This window comes from Cavia porcellus, unplaced genomic scaffold (assembly GCF_034190915.1).
Source record: "Cavia porcellus strain 051 isolate PalLab524CR breed Dunkin Hartley unplaced genomic scaffold, mCavPor4.1 scaffold_29, whole genome shotgun sequence".
Classification (NCBI taxonomy): domain Eukaryota; kingdom Metazoa; phylum Chordata; class Mammalia; order Rodentia; family Caviidae; genus Cavia; species Cavia porcellus.
Genome location: NW_026947512.1, coordinates 6572587 through 6594578, shown reverse-complemented (window position 1 = coordinate 6594578; position 21992 = coordinate 6572587). Strand labels below are relative to the sequence as shown.

General features: G+C 35.1%; 2 protein-coding genes across 15 annotated transcripts in view; both read right to left on the bottom strand.

Annotated features, from left to right (window-relative positions):
• Window positions 1–338: 338 nt before the first annotated feature.
• Window positions 339–21992, bottom strand: part of LOC100715339 (torsin-1A-interacting protein 2) — a 40718-nt gene continuing 19064 nt past the window's right edge. For 8 of the 14 annotated variants that reach the window (XM_063239743.1, XM_063239747.1, XM_063239741.1 and 5 more), the window contains 5 exons: window positions 21365–21765; window positions 10149–10317; window positions 7762–8337; window positions 6630–6728; window positions 339–4812 (listed from right to left, as the gene is read on the bottom strand). In XM_063239743.1, coding sequence (XP_063095813.1) covers window positions 4070–4812; window positions 6630–6728; window positions 7762–8337; window positions 10149–10182 — 1452 coding nt within the window. In that variant the 5' untranslated portion in view covers window positions 10183–10317; window positions 21365–21765 and the 3' untranslated portion in view covers window positions 339–4069. Of the gene's footprint in view, window positions 4813–6629; window positions 6729–7761; window positions 8338–10148; window positions 10318–14981; window positions 15076–21364; window positions 21766–21992 lie in introns of all 14 variants that reach the window. The other 6 variants (XM_005005840.4, XM_063239750.1, XM_023567120.2 and 3 more) reach the window with 2 other exon arrangements.
• On the bottom strand, window positions 15937–21358 carry LOC100733718 (torsin-1A-interacting protein 2). Its single transcript, XM_003474920.3, has one exon. The coding sequence runs from the start codon at window positions 21108–21110 to the stop codon at window positions 20715–20717; it is 396 nt and encodes a 131-aa protein (XP_003474968.1). The 5' UTR covers window positions 21111–21358; the 3' UTR covers window positions 15937–20714.

Genomic DNA, 21992 nt, shown 5'->3' with positions numbered 1-21992 from the left:
CCTTCCCACTCCAGGCACATGCCCACACCTAAATACCTTCCCAGTCAGTCTGGAGCAACCCTGGATTTGGAGCAACTCTTGAGAGTTGCACTTAATATCTCACTCTTTGTCCGCTTCACTGAATACTAGTAACAAAGAATACTATGTGACAGTAGTAGAGTCCAGGCACAGTGATTGCACTGTACCTCTTTCACTAAGACACACACACAAATGCCACCTGATTCTTTGGCTCCTCAGCTATTTGCCAAATGATTGGAGTGTCCTTTCCCACGTTAATAATCACATGCCCATTTCTATAAACTTGCTATTTTGGAAACTTTAATCAAGAATCAGTCAGCTGAGAAAAATTAAGATTTATTTTTTATAACCAAAAAGCTAATTTGAATAAGGCACATTTGACATCTATATGAAACAAATGCAAATGTAAACATAGGGAGAAGGGAAATGCCAAGTATGATGCTAATCCTAGCAAAATCTATTAATTTTTTAAGTACACAAAAGCAAAATTCAGTAGGGTGTAAAAACATTTGTTCACTTTATATACTAATAGTGCTAATGAAGATTACCTTGCTAGATTATTCTCACTTTACATGCCATACTTGTTATATTCTACCAATACTATATTTTCTTTTTTATTTTTTGAAACACAGTCCCACTATGTATTCCAGGCTAGCCTTGAACTATGTAGCCCAAGTTGGCCTCAAACTCACAGCAATCCTCCTCTCTTCAGCCTCCTGAGTGCTAGAAGTATTAGGTGTATGTTTCTACATTGCATGCTATGTTTCATCTTCCAAAGACAGAAGTATAAAAAAGAAACAAAAGTGGTATAAAGAATCAAAGCCAAGGCAGGGACATAGTTCAGCAGCATAAGAACCCGCCTGGCAAGTGCAAGGTGATGAGTTTGGTCCACGGTACCAAAAAGACTCAAAGCCAACCAAGCAGCTAGCATTGTTAGTTGGGCAATAACTGAAGGAATATGGGGTCATGGGCACACTGAACTTCACTAACCACTGTAAGCTTGAAGGAGTCAAATAATATCTATTAATACTACTTTATAGATTGACTTGAAACAGAAAAGGAAACAAATAGCATGACTACCTCTAGTGATATGAGCCCCCTGGAACTTCTCTCTCTGGAAACTAAGAAAACCTGTATTTTAACTTACAGGAACAAAAACCCAATTCCAAAGACAGTTTCTCATTCTCCTACTTGCTTCTACAACTCTGGTATTACTCAAGAAGTGATTTATATTTATATATAATGCAATGAAAGATATTCTGTGGTAATAATTAAATGGCAACGTTTAGGTACTATATATATCAAATGCCACGAATCATTTTTCAAGGTCAAATAAGCAAAAGTTTGAGAACTTGAAAATATAAAAACAGAAATAAGTGACAGAAATTAACCTAACAGAGTACATTAAATAATTAGATTTTAATTATTTGTACATTAAAATAATCATGTATTCCTTAAGAAGATTCAGAACTGATATACTATATGTCTTCTTAAAGTGATTTTGAAATAGTGGACAGAAAACTGAGAAGTTTCAGCTGCACTTATACATGGAAGGAAAAGTGTTCTTAACAAAGGCTAAATAGTAAATTAAAAAATTCAACTTTCAGAAATTACCCAAGTTATACTGAAAGACAATGATGAAAAAATACATTCAACTGCAATTTCAATCAGATAGAGGCAGGTATACATACTGTAGACTAGTTCCTTTATAGATCTGAGGTAGCATAGGTCAGTATGCCAACATAATAGTTTTACAAGGCACCACTGGTTTTGTGTGATATAATACTAGCATCTAAGATCTAAAAATACAGAAAAAATTTGAATATGGTATACAGGTTTTTCTTTAATTTCCTGATTTTATATTGGTCTGACACTGATATTACATTCATTATATCTTAACTTTGTGTTTAGGTCTCTCCTCAAATATATGAAAACATTCCTTCAAAGTCGCAAATGCACACTATTCCTTCAGCATGCCTCTACACTCAACTGAGCATACTTCAAGGATTGTTTTTATATTTACTTTAATCTCACAAAAATACAAATTTTTTTTTTTTCCTGTGGCAGATATTTTCAAAAAGATGCTTCCTCATACCTTTGTGATATTTCTAAGTATCATTAAAAGATCCTTGGAATCTTAGTGTTTCCTAAAATCTTTCCATTTTTACTATCACATAAATTAACCATATGCATACATACATATGAACACATACATACACACAAACACATATGCTTTCTTAGAAAAAGAGAAACCAAAACCTAGTTAAAACATTCCAGGTCCATATACTGGATCAGACTGTTTGTTAGGTCTGGATCACATTATTAATTTCTGCTTTCAGAGCTCAAATATAATCAACTACTACTATCTCCATACACTATTCTCAATCTTTCTTACAATCACAGAACACAGTCTAACAACTAATTTTGGCCATTGAAACTGTTGTGAATCTACTATTTTTGTTTTTTCTAAGTTAAAATCTTCTGCATTTCTCTAATTCTTTTTTTTAAATTGGTACCGGGGATCGAACTGACGACCACCTGCTTGCAAGGCAGGGTGCTTATGCCGCTGAGCTAAAACCCCAGCCCCTCTAATTCTTAACCTAACAGTACTTCTAGTTAACTATTAAAAAATTAGCTTCATTATAAAAAGTTCCATCTCAGTGCTGCAAATACATCATTTGGTAAAGTTATACCAATGTGTCCATATGAAAGCTGGTTATCAAAATCTGTTCTTGTGGTCAGACACAGAGGAATATACTTACACTCCCAGACACTCAGGAGGCTGAGGAAGGAGGATCATCAAGTTTGAGGCCAACCTGAAATACTCAGTGAGACCCTGTGCAAAATTCTGAAAAATCCTGGGAATGTACAGCTCTTCCCCTAGGTTCAAGTCTCAAAAGTAAGAAAAGAGAAGGAGTGAGGGAAGAGAGAGACAGACAGAGACAACGAAAGAAAAAAAGGAAAGAAAGGAAAAAATGTTTTTTTCTCATCCTAGACAATTATAAAAACTCCATTCAGTATGAACACAAATGATTAAAAGACATGAACAAAAGCCGTCAGAAAAATGTTAGTAAATGCTAGCTTATACATTTTGATATTCATCTATTTGTTTCATAGATTCATACAATAAACCTCTATTTCATCTTTCTACTTGTCTCAATAGCTTTAAAATTTTTTCTACACATATCTCTAAGATGTTTTTTCATTTAATCAATGGTTTTCAAACTTCATTATTAGCGAAACTCTTTGTTCCAATGGAATTTAGATAGAAGCCAGTATACAAAACAGTCAAAAGCAGAATTACTGTGATACAGAGGGGAGAAGTAACTGGCAGTTTAAAAATCACTACTCTAAATCATTCAAGAAAGCTGAAATAAAGATACAGGTAATTGGGATTTCTCAATTTCCAATAATAATAATAAATTTCCTCATTCACTCGAAGTTTAAGAATTTTTTTAAACATGGCTGCATTTATGTCAACTTCCTAATGGAATTAAAGTATAGTCCCCTACACAGTATTTAATGATTTAAATTGTTATTTCCTTTTTTCATACTACCCAAGTGCAAATTAAGTGTAAGACATAATCCTACAACTAATTCATTGAAGTTGACTTATTTTAACATGTAATACAAAAATTTTCAAAAAGTTACCACCACTTTATAAAATGGGTTTTACATTAAAGACTATCCAAATAGCTCTTCACTCTTCTCAAGAAAGTAAAACTCCTATATAGTTACTCTATAAATGATTCCTATAAATGATTCTGTTGCTGTATTTTAGGATTTTAAAACTCCTTATTTTTATATATAATATTTTAAACCTGATTTGCTTGAAAAGGCAAAGAAAATCATGTAAAGTCAATTTTTAGCTTTTTCAAATCTTAGAAAGATTTTACAGACAGCAAAAAACGGAAATTTCTAAAACAAGTTCACTTGTTTCTGAGGCCATTCCCTCACATTTATCAACCTCCTGCCACAGAAATCAAAGGCCTTTTAAACTGACTTTTACATAAGCTTGGGTCTTACAAGACAAACTCTGTGCTTAATTTTATCAAAAGCATCCCTGTTCTTCTATGTTCCTCACTGGCTGGACAGGCAGCACCAGGTGTGAAATTCGGCTCCACAGTCCACTCAGTTTGTCTGGATCCATGTGGTTGTAGGAGCTGGGGGTGTTTGAGTTGGTAAACTTAGCCCACAGTAAATCCCTCACTTTTTCTTCAGTTTCTCTTGGGCCTACATTTGCCTCTAATGTTTCCTCTTCCAGCAGAACAGTCAGGACGAGGGCCACATCTTTAAAAGCAGCATTCTCATGATCACAATACTTATAGAAGATCAAGGTGGAGCCTGCAGGAAGAGATTCAAAGTGGTGTACCACAGCAGCCTTGTGGCCGTTCTCAAATCCGTAACTCAGCTCCAAGTCAACCAACAGCTTGACTGTGTCACTGTCCTGCGAGGCTCTCTCAGCCCCGTTGATTGTAATGGCAGAGACTTTCTGGGAAAAGGTGTAGGCATCAGCAACATAGTGGCTCAGGCACTTCAGGGTCTCTCTTCCCTCTTGAGCTGCCGTGAATATGATGGTGGCTGGCTCAGAGGGATTTGAAGCATTGAGGTGTTTTTGGAGAAATTTACGTCCTCGTTGCCACAAGAAGGAACTCTGGCCTGGAAATTTATCCTTTAATTGGCTAAACTGAGCCAAGAAGGCCTCCAAAGCTGGATTTTGGGATACTTGCTGGGCTGGAGATGAATAGTAGCAGTAACCAGAAAACACAATCAGGAAGCCAAAAAGCATACAGCCTGTCGAAGAATGAGAAAATAACAGAAATTCAGAGAAAACATGAGTCAAAAAGCCTGTGGTAAAACTGAATTGAGGTAGAGATTATTACTACCAGGTTTCACTAGAAGTTCTAAATTCTATTTGCCTAAATCTTTTAAACTTACACTATTTCAGTCAGAAATACTTTTCCTCTAATCTATTCTACAATTATTTGAATATACAGTATCTTTACTATAAGGTAAAAGCTGAGTTTATGCATTTTTGATGTTATTAATGATGTGTTTTAGAAGTGAGCTATTTTCTCAAAGTAAAACCTATAGCAGACATCTCTTACGAGTTAAAACTTAAATATGCCCCTTGAGAAGTCAGGTGGTTTTTAACTGAGGCTGTAGCTCAGTGACAGAGCACTTGCCTACCATACGCAAGACCCTGCTTTCAATCTTGATCACCACCAAAAAACAAAACAAAATACAAAAACCCACAAGCCTTGTAAAAAGGCACTTTCAGTTTCTTGTTTACGGAAAGATGGAAAGCCTTTCCTACTGTGAGAATTTCCATTTCATTAAGTTCAGCAGATATCAGATAATGCCCCACCACTGAGAAAAAATATCCTTCAACTTTATTTTATTAGGACTCTTTAATAAGCATTTTTTTAAAATAAAATGTTTAAACTATTTAAGTGTGCTAATGTTCTAGGCATTTTCACTGAGGATTTATGAACATGAATCAACATTGCAATAAATCCAGGTTTCACACTGAGATTCCATCTCACTCCTGAAAGAAGGGCCAGGATAAAGAAAACTACCAACAACAAATGCTGGAGAGGCTGTGGGAAAAAGGAACTCTCCTGCACTGTTGGTGGGAGTGTAGACTGGTGTAACCATTGTGGAGATCAGTCTGGAGATTTCTCAAAAAGCTGGGATTGGAAGTCCCATTTGTTCCAGCTATCCCACTTCTAGGCATATTCCCAGAAGAACTGAAAACATCATACCACAGTGATATATGTGCACCCATGTTTATAGCAGCACAATTTGTAATAGCCAGATCTTGGAAACAACCTAAATGTCCATCAACTGAGATAAAAAAGATGTGATATTTTTATACAATGGAGTACTACTCAGCTATAAAGAATGATCACATTAAGATATTTATAAATAAATGGACACAGCTTGAGACCATACTCATAAGCAAAATAAATCAAACTCACATGTATAAACACTAAATACTTTCCCTAGTGTAAGAAATGGTAAGAATACATAAAAATATGGGATAATCATAATTCTCCAATATATTGCTTTGAAGCCTTATGTTTTCATTCATTAGTTGGAATGGTTTTATTCTGGGTTGTTTGATTTTATTGTCTGTGATGGTATGAACAGCTATTCTGAAAAAAACCAAGACACTATAATAGCTAGTAATGATTTAATATCATCTTTTTTTGAAGTCCCACCAAGCTTTTGTTCTTCTGTCTCCATCAGTTTTATCATGTTGTATCTTACTGGATTTTATTATATGTGATAGTATAAACAGAATTTTTTATAGACAAGGAGATAATATAATAATCATTATTCGTTTTCTGTTAGTTGGTTCTGAATACCCTTTAATACTTTCATTCTCTTGAATGGTTTTACACTGTCTTGTTATATTTGATACTATAGTATATGAAGGTAAATATTTCAAGGAAAAAGACACTATGGTAACTACTGTTATGTCGGGTTGTCTTGTGGTGAAACACTATGTTGCTTAAATTGTTCTGACTTGTGTTGTTATGTTCTCTTTTATCTTAATCTTTTTTTAAATAAAATAAAAATAAAAATACATCCAGATTTCTTCTCACCATAGTTCCAAACGTTCTTTTTCTTAATCTTTGTGGTATCCCGTGCCATCTCTTTGGTTTCTCCCAATGTACGTGTTTCATGTTCATGACTTTCAGTCTCTGGGAGGAAAATTTTTTTTAAAAAATAGTATTTTAGACAATATACTAATTCAAAGTGCTTATATCTTTATACTTCTCACCAAATTGACTAAAAGAAATTCCACATTTTGTAAAATTTTACACAAAGAAAGATTATAGACTAGTTCATTTGTGCCAGGCATGATGGCATTTCACTATATTAGGTTTTTTCCTTACACATAAACTGTACTTTTTAAACAGTGTTCTCTTTTTCTGCTAACAGTAAAACTGCAAACTCTGACACCAGAAAATGCTCTGTTCAATTACATTCAGTCATTCATTGACAAACATCCATAAAGTTGCTTTTGTGGCCAGATACGAGACACACAATGAAAACGGGGGCATAGTCCCTGCTTTCACAGACTATTCTAATGCCTAATGAAACATGTATTTTAAATTATTCACTGATTTGCAGTGATACATAAATTATTTGCCTTTGGTCAAGCCCTTGGTGAACAAAATGTCACATATTTTATGTTCCTTTGCACCGAAAAATATGCTTATTTTGTTTTGAGACAGGGTCTCACTATATAGTTCTGGCTAGCCTTAAATTCACTATGTAGCCCAGGATGGCCCTGAACTCTTGATGATCTTCCTGCCTCAGCCTCCCAAGTGCGGGATTACAGGGGGGCACCACCACACCTGGTTAATGTGCATTTTGAACTGAGATCTTAAAGTAGATATAAAATTCAGATCCACATATATAATCAGAAGCTAAAGCTACAAAGACCTAACTTCTTCATTCCCTTCATATCAGGCCTTTCCATCATATCATTTCTACATTTAACCCTGCCAACCATGGACTAAAACTTGTTAAACTATGACCCAAAATAAAACTCTCCTCCTATAAGAAGCAGGTGTCAGGTATTGTGTCTCAGCAACAAGTGTCTTAATACCTAGGTTCAATCTCCAGTAACACAAAAAAGATAAAAGTTCTCTGAACAGTCTTGACTTAGCTATGTTCTCAGCAACAAGGCAAAACAAAGCAGGGTAGTACTCCAGTGGGTTCGCTCACCTGGTGCAGGCCATCGCCTCCTCAGTGAGTCCTGGCTCTCCTCTATGGAATGACCAGCACTTTGGGCCTCCTGGGAGACTACAGTGGATGGTTCCTGAGATGCTTCAGTTTCATAATTTAATTCCTCAGGAAAAAAGGCACAGCTGCTCCCCAGGTTTTCATCTGTTCTTCCCCTGCCACTTGGAAAACAATTAGCATCTGAATTCAAGGGTTCTTCACCCAGATTTTCCAAAGGGAGGTGATTCTTTTGTTCCCCATCCTGAAAACTCAGGTTGTTCTCATCCTCTTTTTTATCTTTTGGATATTTCCCAAAATTTGCTTCATCCAAGCTTTTTGATTTCTCATCTGTGTGTGGATTTTCTGGACCTTCTGCCTCCCGCTCTGTGTCTGGACTTGCTGGACCTTCTGCCTCCAGCTCTGTGTCTGGACTTGCTGGACTTTCTGCCTCCAACTCTTGGTGGTCTTTGTTAAGACCAGAGGCAGGGAATGAGGTCTGAGCTTCTTCAGTGGAATTTGCTGTGACTGTAGTTTCCTGTTCCTGAGAATTTACTGATGGATCACTTGCCAAACGAGAGTCTAGTGAGATAAAAATTTGTAATTTTCACTAAAAAAATTTCAACAATTTTTTTTGTATTTAACAAGTCCCTGATTAATATTTATATAGTGGCTTCTAATGTACTCTTTTATTTTGTTTGCATCCCACTAAAGGTAATTAAACAAACATTATTATATTAGTAAATCTAACAACTAATAGTAATGTAAAATAATTTTGAATGACAGAAGTAAGTTTTGGTTATATTAAATATGTCCTCTTCCCTAATGAAAGTTAATGATTATCAATGACAACTCAAATCATCATGCCAAAGGCAATTTTATCATGGGTGAACCAGAAAAATGCTGTACTCACTAACCAGTCCTAACAGGACCAAAAAAAAAAATAAAAGGCAGTGATGGGGGAACCAGTTATCATTAACCTTCCAGTACAGTGCAATAGGAAGATTCCTATCCCTCCAATAAAGTATTCTTGCTAAATAATTAAACTTGAATTTGATTGAGCTTCCAGAGCTCATACCTAGTATCCAAGAATGTAATTAGCAAATAATAAAAATAAATGTCAAGAAAAGAAAAAACAAACAGGGTTAAGCTATCTAAGAAGGCACAGCAAGTAAATATGTGTGGGCTGTAGCATATAGATCCAGTTCTGAATAAGCCAATCATTGAAAAAAACATTTATGAGACAATCAGGAAAATCTGTCTGGCAGATATTTGACAATCTTCAGTATTACTCATCTTTCAGGTGAATAATTTGTTTTGAAAAAGAATACTTAATTTCTAGAGATACACAGGCAAGAAAATTACAGGGTATCTAGAAGTTAGGAAGAGAGAAGTGAGAGAGTGAAGACGAAACAGCATCAGGCATGCTGACAGCAAACAAAATTCTTCAATGAGTACATAAAGGTTCAGTGTATCTCTCCTTTTATGTATACAGCAAACAAAATTCTTCAATGAGTACATAAAGGTTCAGTGTATCTCTCCTTTTATGTTTGAAATATTATAATAATAAAGCTTTTTTTAAAAAGAGCAACCTAAGCAATGCATTAATAAAATGTAATATGTGGTTCAAATGCAAAGTGGATGGAGGATCCAACTGTGAAGAAAAACAAATCATGAGACAATTTGGAAATTCATAAAGTATAAATATTGACAGGATATGTAATGTTATTAAGAAATTATAACTACTTGATTTTTGGCTATTTTTTTTAAAAGAAACTATCTTTAAGAGATATAAAATATTTACAAATAAATATTTACAAATATTGTATCTTAGATTTACATTAAAATAATCCAGGGCAGGCAACAAGATCAGCATTACGTTGCTAAGATTGAAGCTGGATGTTGAGCAGGTAGAAAGCTCATTATGCTGTTCTACTTTTATAATTTTCTTATAGTTAAAGATGTAATACAAGCATGTTTTCTTTCTCTTCAGAAAAATCTATTGATTATTTTGCCTATTTTATATAGCTTATAAGCAGGATAAAGACAATCTCATTTTTACCTACAATTGAAATATCTCCACTAAACATATACAGCACAAGTTTCTTGGATTATATAAACGTGTAAAGATCTACCATCTTTTTTAAGGATTCACTGTATTTTGTCAATATTATAGGCATTCGCTATTGGAGTCTCTAAAACATTTACCTTCCTTATATTATAATTTGGTTCTGGTATTGTAGTAAAATCCAGTGAACAGGAAAAAAATAAAAATAATCTTAACAAATGAATCCGCTGAATTAGTTTTTTTACTTCAAAATTTCAAGTTTCACTCATCAAAGATATTCTCTCTTACCAAAGCCCTAATTTTCCATAATACAAACTAGTCTTACCCTCTGGAGGATCCCTAAGTCCACTGTCCATCATGGTTCTGCTCTCTCTCTTCAGAGTTTGGGCTACTTTTTTTTATCGCCTAGGTTTCTTTGTGAAGATATCTTGTTTTCTTCTAGTTCAATTCCCAACATACTCATGCTTCCCTTGGACCCAGGAAAAATACAGTGACTAAAATAAAATGGAAAAAATTATATGACTTTTTATTCATACGAAGGCAAGGCTAAATGCCTATTTCAGCATTATTTATCAAACCTCTTTAGTCCAGTGTAATATTTGCTCCTTGAAACCTCTTTAGTAAAGAAAATTGCTTTCTAGCTTTGAGTAGGACCATATTCTAAATTCTATACCACAAAAAGAAAGCTTTACACTATTCATCTTGCACAGATGTTACAACCACCAAATATATTACACTGTAATCAAAAAAGTATAAAAACACCAGAATCTTCAAGAGAATAGTCCAGAAATTAAAAAATACTTGAGAGGAGAAATTTAAATCACCATTGAGGCAATCACTGTAGACTTCCTTTACGTCTTCAATTTGTCTCATGTTAATTTCTTAGAGAATGCTAATCAAAAGCATTCACTTATTAACAAGTAACAATGCACAAGTACTACCTACAAACTGTGATTACTGCCTTGAGGGGGTAGGAAGTACACATGTGGAATTATGCCACTGACTTCTTAGTAGCTTTCCTAGCATTCGTTCACAAATTATGGAAATAAGTAAACTTTTACTTAATGATCAAAGACAGTAAGAGTATTAGCTCTGTAAAAAAGAATCAAAAGCACAGGACAAAGCCACAGAAACTTAATCAGCCTATTTTATAGTTAAATCTTACTGTCTAAAACAAGTTGAGCTGGGTGAGTGATCTTGCCTGGTAAGCGTAAGGTTGTGAATTTGATCACTGGTAAAAAAACAAACAAACAAAAAATCACAAAACTAAAGGCCAACCCGGGCAATTTAACAAGACTCCATTAAAATAAGATTTTTTTAAAAGGAAAGAGGGAGATGGGTTTTGGAGATGCAGCTGAGTGGCAGAGTGCTTGCAGCATGTTCAAGGCCCTATGTCTAATGCCCAGTAATAGAAAAAATAAAATCATTCCTTTACTTAATCTTCATTTCCTATAAAAATGAGAGTAACGATACAAGGATTAAATAAAAAAATATATGTGAAAGAGTTTTATAAATTTTTACATTTCTTTACAGATTGAGAGGCTAACTATCCTTTGTAGTCTCATAGTACTTCCACACAACTTAAATTTTATAAATTAAAGGTTAACTTCCAAATGCCATGCCCCATATATTGTAAGAATTCAATTTTATTTTAAAAGCACACAAAAAATTAATCTATGAATAATAAAAGTGATTCAGTACATACACTAGAAAGGAAGGGAGCAATGACCCTTCTACTGCTGTAAACACTTTAGGAGAATGTCTCAGATTTGGAGGGTTCTTTGTCATCCTTTTTATCCTTTTCAAGCTCCTGGAATTGGGCTTTCAGCTTTTCTTTTTATTGCTATTACAATAACTAGGAAAATATCTGCATTGTATATAACCAATAAGGAATTAATATCCAGAATATATAAAGACTCCCACAAATCTATAAAACACAGCTTGGAATGAAATAAAATGTGGGCAAAAAAGAGGCATAAGATCAACAAAGCGAAAACCAAAAGCCTAATGATTTGTGAAAAGCATAAAGTGCAAAAAAGTTAACAGTAACATGCCATTTCACAACCAGTAGACTAGTAAAACTTTAAGAGCCAGCCAATGCTAAGTATTGGTGAGGATACGAAGATAGAGAGCTTGTCAACCCTACTGACAGTAAAGGAAACTGTTTCTACCAAGTGGGGAAGCAACACAGCAATAAAGTCAAGACATATATGTATACTGTAATTTACACACCAGCAACTCCACTTTTAGGCATGTACTAGAGAAATTCATACACTCAAGCATGTCTACTATAGTATTCTTTAAAACAACGAAAAACTAAAAAACGTAATTATTCATTAATAGGGAAATGGGTTTAAAAACTATAGCATTCTCTCATAATGTAACATTACACACAACAATTAAAATCAATGAATTAGACTACAACTCAAAAAGTAAAAGCAGAGCTGCCCATTTGGATAAACTTGCCCCAAACCCCACCACCTCCCCAGGAACCAAAATCAGGAGAAACCCAGGTGCCTCTCCCATTTCCCTACACTATGAATAGGAAGCTGATATGGCAAGTACCTGGGACGCCACAACTACCTCACCCAGAAGAACCCAGGAAAATGTCAAGACAAAGGAGCGAAAAGCAATCTCCAGCCCACACAGAACAACTCTAGGAGACACAGACATGCAATAAATTGGGAAGTTACACACCTGAAATTTCTGAAAAGATAGCAACTGAAGTAAAGAAACATCTTCACAAGACTGTAAAAGTAATCAGATCAGAAATACCATCTCAGGTAAAAAAAGGACAAACATAATGAAAAAACTGTTGAGCATATCTAAATAAGACATAGATTTTTTAAAAAAAACAAGAGGCGCACAGGAAAATGATGGAAACCTTGAGTGAACAAGATAGAAAAGAATTACAATCCATGAAACACTGAAAGAAATATCCAGGAAATTAAAAACTCGACTGAAAGCTGACAAAACTACTTGAAAGAAACTGAAGACAGATTTTCAGATCTTAAGGACAGGATGGCAGCTAGCTATCATAAAAGGAAAAATATCAAGAACAGCAAGGAACCAGGAAATACAATGCAATGGCCATAAGACCCTGTGAAGAAAAATAATTTTAGAGTGCTAGGTGTCAGTGAAAAAGGGTCAACATAAATGACATAAAAAGACTATTTACAAAAGAAATAGCAGAAAACTTCCCAAGTATAGGAAAAGGACCTGACCTACAGATAAGTGAGGCACACAGAACATACTAGCCATACAAAAATAAATCTACACTTCAATATATAGTAATCAAGATCCCAGAAATTCAGCAAAAGAACAGAATGCTAAAGGCTGTTGAACAAAACACTAGATCACCTATGAAGGGAAACTGATCAGAATCATGACAGACTTCTCAACACAAACCATCAAGTCAAGAAGTGAAGCATTTCAAGTCCTGAAAGAAAACAATTTCCAGTGCAGATTGATGTACCCTGTAAAACTATCTTTCAAAATTAATGGAGAAATAAAGATACTTTCATGATAAAGAACAATTAAAGGAATTCATAACCACTAAACCAACCCTACAAAGAGCAGTGAAGGATATTAGAGAGACAGACAAAGACGACCATAGTTCCAGCAATAGTAGCAGAGAGGGATCACTGAACAGAGCAGGCAACTAAGTGGAGGGGAAAAGTGGTGGGCCAAGGGCAGGAGGATGGCATGGCAGACATGAGCCAGTACATGTCAGTCATAACCATTAATGTAAATGGCCTCAATTCACCAATAAAAAGAAACATAGGGAGTGGATCAGGAAACAGGACCCATTAATAGGCTGTATACAACACATTTGACTCAAAGGAAATTCATGGACGGAAGGGTGGAGGAGAAAAGACAATGCTTCATACAATGGGGATCTAGCAAATAGCAAAGGTAACTTGCCTATCAATCACAGAATGGATAAGAGATGATATTTTTATACAATGCCCAGTTATTCAGGTATTTAAAAAAAAGTCTCGAGGCTCTTAATAGATAAATGGATGCAAGTTGAGATCATGCTTATAGGTGAAATGGTTCAGCAGGTGAACATCGTGTTGTCTCCCTAATATAAAAAACTGAAGGAGTTTGTGGGATCCAGAATGTACAATAGATACTATGAAAGTGAAAAGGGAACAAACTATCAAGAAAGGGAAGGTGGTAGCCAATGTTAATTTCCTATCTTTTTTTTTTTTTTTTTTTTTTTTGTCTTTTTCATTTTTATCGGTACCGGGGATCGAACTCACGACCACCTGCTTGCAAGGCAGGTGCTTATGCCGCTGAGCTAAACCCCCAGCCCTAATTTCCTATCTTGAAGTCCTATATTGTTTTCATTGTTTTGTTTGGTTTTATTGTTTTATTTGATTTCTGATTGATTTTATGTCTGATAAAAAGCTATTTTGAAGGTACAAGGTAGCCACTGTTGATTTCTATTATCTTATTTTGAAGACCTGTATCACCTTCATTGTTTTGTTTTGATTGGTTTTAATCTGCTGTTTTGTTTGATTTTATTATCTCTGATGGTATGTGCAGCTATTTTGACGATAACAAAAGGCATTATGATAGCCATTGTTGATTTCCTAGTATCTTGTTTTGAAATCCTGCATCACTTTCATTGTTTTGTATTGAGTTTATTGTATTTCATTGTTTGTATTCTCTCTAAAATTTTTAAAAAAGCAAAAGCACATCATTACAGCATTTATATAAAATTTTAAGAACATAATGCTAAACAGTGACTCAAAAAGAAATAAACGAAGAGCTAAAAATGATCAACTACCCTTATATGCCACAGCATGGAGGAATCTAAAAACTATGAGTAAAGTAAGTCCCATGTACAAATATGTGCAAAATTACTCCATATATGGAAAGTTAGGCATAAGAAAATAGTTGTGATCTACAGTGACAGAAAACAGACTAAGTGGTTACTGGGAGAAGTATTGGCTGGAAAACATGAGGAACCTTCTGGGGTAATGAAATTTCCATTTACTATGTAACTTAATTAATAGTCTATATATTTACTTATAAGTATTCTCACATTTTAAAGCAAACGAAATGCTTTCACATTTTGTTAATTATACTACAGTAAAAAAAGAATCAGCAAAAGAATATTTCTTAATTTCTACAAATGCTTAACATATACCTTTCTTGTTACAAGCACACATCAATCCTCGAGCTTCATTTGGACTCATAACACCTCATCACTGTCCTTAGTTGAAATGGTATTCCCTTCACTGCTACGAGGAAGAAATGGTACAAACATAGTTCTTAACACATCCTCACAAAAAGTCACATGATTAAGTATCTGGAAGAGGTGGAGATCAGTTTTAGAGACAGATCATTTAAACTGTGTCCAATCAGTATCAGGAAATGTGTTCACTAGGACCTTCAGAATGAAAAGTGAAGCGGAATCTCATCTTGAATAAAAATGGAGCTGTCAGAGACTTTCTCTTGCTATAAGAAAAACCAGTCCATTATCATTTCCAAAAATGAATCTTGATGACATCTTTTGCAACAAATAACTGATAAAAACCTTTGTGTGGGGCTAGAGATATAGCTCAGCAAGAACAGCACCTGACTGGCAATTGGAAGGTCCTAAGTTCGATTCACAATACCAAAGAAAAAAACAACAACAGAGGGCTGGAGATTTAGCTCAGCGGCGTAAGTGCCTGCCTTGCAAGCAGGCAGTCGTGAGTTCAATCCCTGGTACCGATAAAAAGGAAAAAGACAAAAAAAAAACAACATCAGAGACAAAAACCAAGACCTATGTGGGCACAAACCTATTTACTTTTAGAAAATCCTTATATTCAATTATGAAATACTAGACTTAAGCATCACATGGGGGAAAATGGTAATCATTCATTTTTCTACTTAAAAAAAAAAATCCTCATTCTCTGAACGTCATCTCCACTTCCTGGTGATCCAGAAATCTGCAGTAAAATATGATCACTTTGTGTCATTGGTGCTTGGAATAGTTCAAATCTGTAAAATTTATTCATTTACTAGATAAGGTAAGGAATGCCTTGCTTGGTTCTAATTTCCTAAACTTCTTTTAAGACAGATACCAATTTGTCTCAGTGCTACATCTACACACATGGTTTTCCTGTCCTATCTTTTAAGATGTATACAAGTTTTCTGATTAATCGCGTTTTATAATAGATTTTTACTAACCTAGAAAATGCCATTGTTTGGTTCATCAACACTGCATTGCAATCCCAAAGCCAAGTTTACAAAACTGCGACATAAATATTAACTACTATTAAGTGTAAATAAAAATTGATCTGTATTATGTTTATATATACATCTGAAATAATTTTAAAGTAGTGGATTCTCTGTCATTTTGTACATTATTTACATATATGAATAAATACTTTTAAAATAAACAGATATATAGAAAGGATACACAATTACTTCAATCTACTGCTTATTCCTGCAAGGAACAAGAGTGAATTTCAACTAGAAAGTTTATTTTAAAATATTATTAATTTATTTTAGATTGAGTACACAGGTGTTTTGTTATTTATGCACTTTTCTGTTTAATATAATTAGTGTTTTTTTAAATTAGTAACAAAATACATTCACTTCTGTAAGAAAACAAGCAAAAAGGGTTTATAATAATTTTGAAAGCACATGCAACGAACTTATATTACAATGATATATTTCTTTTTTTTTTTTAAATCTGTTCACTGGTACCAGGGATTGAACTCATGACTACCTGCTTGTAAGGCAGGTGCCTATGCCGCTGAGCTAATCCCCAGCCCCATACAATGGTATATTTCAACCACAGCCTCCTATACAATTTGTCATAACTAGTTAAAAAGAACAGGACAAAGAAAAGTTGCCTGTGACAAAAATCAGAGCTAGCAGGGCAGCAGGATCTTAACACTAAGTCTATGTAATTAAATTTTTTTCTATTTTGGTAAACTGTGATATTATAGACTCTTAGAACAAAATGAAACAAGCAATTTACAACCCTGCTGTGGAGATAACATATAAAACAAACAACAGCTAACATTTATTGAGGGTCTTTTTTATGCCAAGCACAAGTACTTCATACACTAATCCATCTAAACTTCAAACAGTCATAAAATATTACTTTCCAGCTTAAGAAACATATAGGGCTTAAGAACGTTACTCAAGGGCCTGGGGATTTAGCTCAGTGGCATAAGCGCTTGCCTTGCAAGCAAGCAGTCGTGAGTTTGATCCCTGGTACCGATAAAAAACGAAGAAGACAAAAAATAAATAAATAAATAAATAAATAAAAAAGAACGTTACTCGAAAGACACACAACTGTGAAAGACAGTCAAGATTTGAATTTAAGGTAATCTGGTTATGGTACCCAAAACACTTAAAATCATACAGTGAATGTACTACACAGCACCCTGACTCTGAGGTATGTGAACTAGATTTCAACAGTGACAGAGCATTCAACTTTTCTCAACCTGCTTATTCCACTGTTGAAAAAAGTCTCAGGTAATAAATCATAAAAAGCACTTACATCTGCCATAATTATAAGCAGGTCTAAAACCGTGGTAAGAATCTGTGTTGGGGCATCCATCGCTCCAGGCCTCTTTACCTTTTTAGCAAACAACATTTGACTCACAATTACAGGCTCAACGTTAGTCCCAAGACCAATCTTTTCCTTCAGCAGGTTGAAGTTTTTAATAATTCAGGACCAAGTTCTAACTGGCTTCTATCCTCTTCTAAAACTAAAACTTCACCTTATTCTTTACTTCTAGTTTTTACCTTATTTTCTTAACATTTCCTAGTCTTTATATTATGCAAAATATCATCGCATTTAAATCTCACAACAGAATGAGATAAGTAATGTACTTATTTCACAGATAAAGAAAGTAGATACACATCTTAAAATACAGTACTTAGGTCATTTAATAGTGTCACAATTAAAAATAACAAGGCCAGCTGGCCGAAAGATGATTACTTTTCTTCCACAAAAAGCTGTTTTCAAATTGGACATATAGGCCCAGACTTGTAATCCCAGCACTTAGGAGGCTGAGGCAGGATTGCTGCAGGTTCAGCTCAGGCTAGTGAGTTCAAAGCCAACCTAAACCACATAGTGAGTCCCTGTCTCAAAAATAAAGCAGTTTCAGGGGCTAGGAATACAGCTCAGCAGCACAGCACCTATGTGGCAAATTGCAGGATCATGAGTTCAATTCCCAGTACAAAACAAACAAAAATACCAGCAGTTTAAGTCATGTCTAAGAGTTTCCAGGGAAAAACTGGAAAGATGAAAGTAATACTGCAAATCTCACTTTTATAGACAGCCATGAAATGCAAACTGTCACCTACTCTTTTGTCGCCATAGACTTATTTTTTGCCTGTGTGATTACATGGGCCTCCTCTTGTAACTTAAAAGATGAATCTTATCTGTTACTCACATCTCATGAAGTCATTTATTTGGTAAATATACCTTCCCTATCTGTCCCACGATGTTTCCACTCCCAAGTGTGTCATTAAAAATAACCCAAAGTAGGGGCTGGGGATTTACCTCAGTGGCATAAGTGCCTGCCTTGCACACGTGCAGTCATGAGTTCGATCCCCAGTACCCTCCAAAAAAAACTCACCAGGAAGTAGTTATAATGGTCATCTTGGAAATGTCACCACTATGAGTAACATTATCTTTTCTTCTATATGATGAAGTAGAGACTACTATGGCTGGCACAATTTAGATTATGAGATATCTCAGATGTTAGAATTTTAGTAGCCTATTTATATTTTAGTAGAATTTACTATCTATATGAACTATTGCATGACTATTTTAGAATAATCTGCAATATTTTAAGCCATACTACAAAGACCTAAACTGAAAGGTATTCCAAAATCTGAAGACCTCTGAAATCTGAAACATTTCTGGTCACAGCATTTTGAATAAATTATACTCAGCTGTTTATTATACTTTATACTGTTTATTACACTTTTCTTTGCCAGTGACATGTAAAGAGGTTTCCAGTATATGAAAGTCCCTGATGATATTTTAGATCGTAACTTAGCCATATTTTCCTGCCTAATTAATGAGGACTGTCCCAGACCTTACCACAAACAGTTTTGTTTGGTGACATTATGCAGTAAGTATATGGACAGTGAAAGGAATAAAAAAATTAATGTTGCAGTGAAAAATGATACTTTTGTTTTCAAAAATGATTATATTGTCATGCATATGTTACATGGTTATATGGCTCTCAGAAATCATTGTCATTATGGTAGAGCTCATAAAGGAAAAAATTTAATAAGCCTTTGTGACTTTCAGTTTAGGTCTTTGTAGTATGGCTTAAAATATTGCAGATTATTCTAAAATAGTCATGCAATAGTTCATATAGATAGTGAATTCCACTAAAATATAAATATAAATAGGCTACTAAAATTCTAACATCTGGCAAGCTGATACCAAGAAAAAAAATTTCCTTATATATTCCTATATGCCACTCATTGACGAAACAGTTATGAGAACAAAAAGGATCTCAAGAAGAGAGGACAAAAGGAACATGAGTCTTTAATAACATCTTTGACCTGCTACATTAAGCACTAGATTACCTAGCCTCTAAAGTGGAATTGTTCCATGGCTCCTGAGAGATTTTAAAGAGCTTTTTCAAAGTAGCCTAACTGAAATACTGGTTTCAGGACTTTCATGAACACAGGCCAGAAGAATGTGGCCATTGTCTAGCAAGACACTTAGTTTAAAAAAAAGATGCTTCCATAAGACTGTTCAGAATATATAAGGAAATTTTTTTTCTTGGTATCAGCTTGCCAGGTAGGCACTTACACCACTGAGCTAAACCCTCGGCTATATATGGAATCTTGATAAATCTTTTTTTCATAAATCTCATTATGCAAGTATTTCTCCATTTCCAGGAAGGATATTTTAAGTTCAGTCACCACAAAGATAGGATAGTCTTTGGTTTTGTAGAACTAAGTGAACGTAAACAGGCAGCATTTTAACATCTTTACATCTTTTTGTGTAACCTATGTTGTATTGCCTTGCAGATAATGACCAGTTATTAATTTCTGACAACTACTCTAAGGATGGACCAAACAAAACCAATGAGGAATAAAGTTATTTATGAATAAATTATACACATGCACACAACACATACATCTTACTCATTGATAAAGGGGAATTTAAAACATCATAGTTTCTTACTAAAATTTATTGGAATAATCTAGAAACCAGCAACAATGAATAACTTTTCCCACAGAAGTTACTGTTATAAAATACAACTACAGAGCACACAATATAAGGCTTGCCTTTCAGGACTACCTTGTCATATGTCAATAATTAAGCTCTGGAACTTCTTAGACGAGACAAAATTGTTTCAAAACATCAGTTGTAGAGATTATCGTTTAGTCTGGTTCTAGATGAACAGTCTGTCTGGAATACTGACTAAATTCATGCTGCACAAAGTAAGTGTCACAGACAAAGACTAAACTATTTAAGGAACTCCCCTAAACAGTGACAATTAGGATCAAATTTACAAATAAAAGGCTGAAAGCATAGTTCTGGAATGCGCTTGCCTATGAGCACGCATGGGGCCCGTTTTGATTCCCAGCACCACAAACAGAAAAGGAGAAATTTCTTCATCTTTCTTAGGCTACTAGCACAAAACTTTCTAGAAATGCCATGATTTTGCCATGATAGAAGTTACTTGCTTTGGGGCTGGGGATTTAGCTCAGCGACATAAGCGCCTGCCTTGGAAGCAGGCAGTTGTGAGTTCGGATCCCCGGTACCAATAAAAAAAAGGTAGGGGCTGGGGATTTAGCTCAGCGGCATAAGCACCTGCCTTGCAAGCAGGCGGTCGTGAGTTCGATTCCCGGTACCGATAAAAATGAAAAAGACAAAAAAAAAAAAAAAAAGAAGAAGTTATTTGCTTTGACCAAATTTTTTGTTTAAGGTTTTGTCTGTTCTGGTTAAGATTAACTGTAATGCAGGGTTAAAACCAGCTACCCTGGAGTCATGTATTCTTTTTCTAACCAGTGGAGGACCCAAAAGAAAAGGATGGCAAGCTTTTTCAAAGGTCCACCTGGTGAGATTCTGAGGTGCCCACTCAAGTGGGAAAGACCAAGGAAGAATAAGGCTTCTGTTAGCAGGATTATCAGGATAACACTCAGGGCAATAATCAGCTCTATTAATACGGTCTAAAAAGACTTGGTAACATTCATTTTCAACAAGTTCAGTTTGGTACAACCAGTGGCCTAGTTCTAAACTAGGAAACCACTGCTGTCCACAATCAGGACAATGTGAATTATCTGAAAACATCTGGACTTAGAAAGACACTACAGACAGCAATGTTAACACCAAGAAGCAAAAATGACAGAAAGAGGCCCAAATAACCAGTCCTGTTACCAGCTTGGCTTAGCAACTTCTAAGTTCAACAAACATTATTAGAAGAGGGTTAATTTTGGCTTGCACCTCACCAGTATAATTGTTCAAGATTTTGTGGTCTTTCACTCAATCACAATAGTCTCTGAATTCAGGGGCCAATCCAGTGTAGAAAGTTAACAGTTACTTACTAGCAGCACAGATTTTAGAATAATTCCTCCAAATCTCAGCTTCTCAAGAAAAGATAGGGCTCTAGTCTAAATGAGTTATTTTTTTCCTTGGGTTTTATCTGATGGTGATGGTGTCACACAGAGGAACTTGGCTTCCTCTACTTTGTTGATACTTGGTGATATAGAGCTGACAAGTCCAACAAGTCTTTTTTCCTGGTGCTGGAACTCTTGCCGTTGTAATACACATAACCAAGTGTTAAGGCCTTGGCACTTTACAGCGATGTAGGGGCTCAGGAAACCCTGGCAGTCCTCTTGAACTTGGATCCAATGAAGTGTGTCTTGGGAGAACCTTAATCTGGATCAAGTCACAGAGAAGTAGCAGGTGTCGAGCTGGCTGAAGGATCTGGGAATGCGACACGTACCTGTAAATGATAAAACTTCAGACGACTCATATGGGGTTTGCAGTTACAATACTATTAGAAGCATGCATTTGGAAATTATCTGGGTCAGTTAAGATAGATGACAACAGTCTGGTGTGTTTTCCCATGACAATTTCGTATGAGTTCAAACTACTTTATCTGTTGGGAACTATTCTTATGCTCCTATGGGCAATAGGAAGGATTTTGGATCATTTAATATTTACACTAGG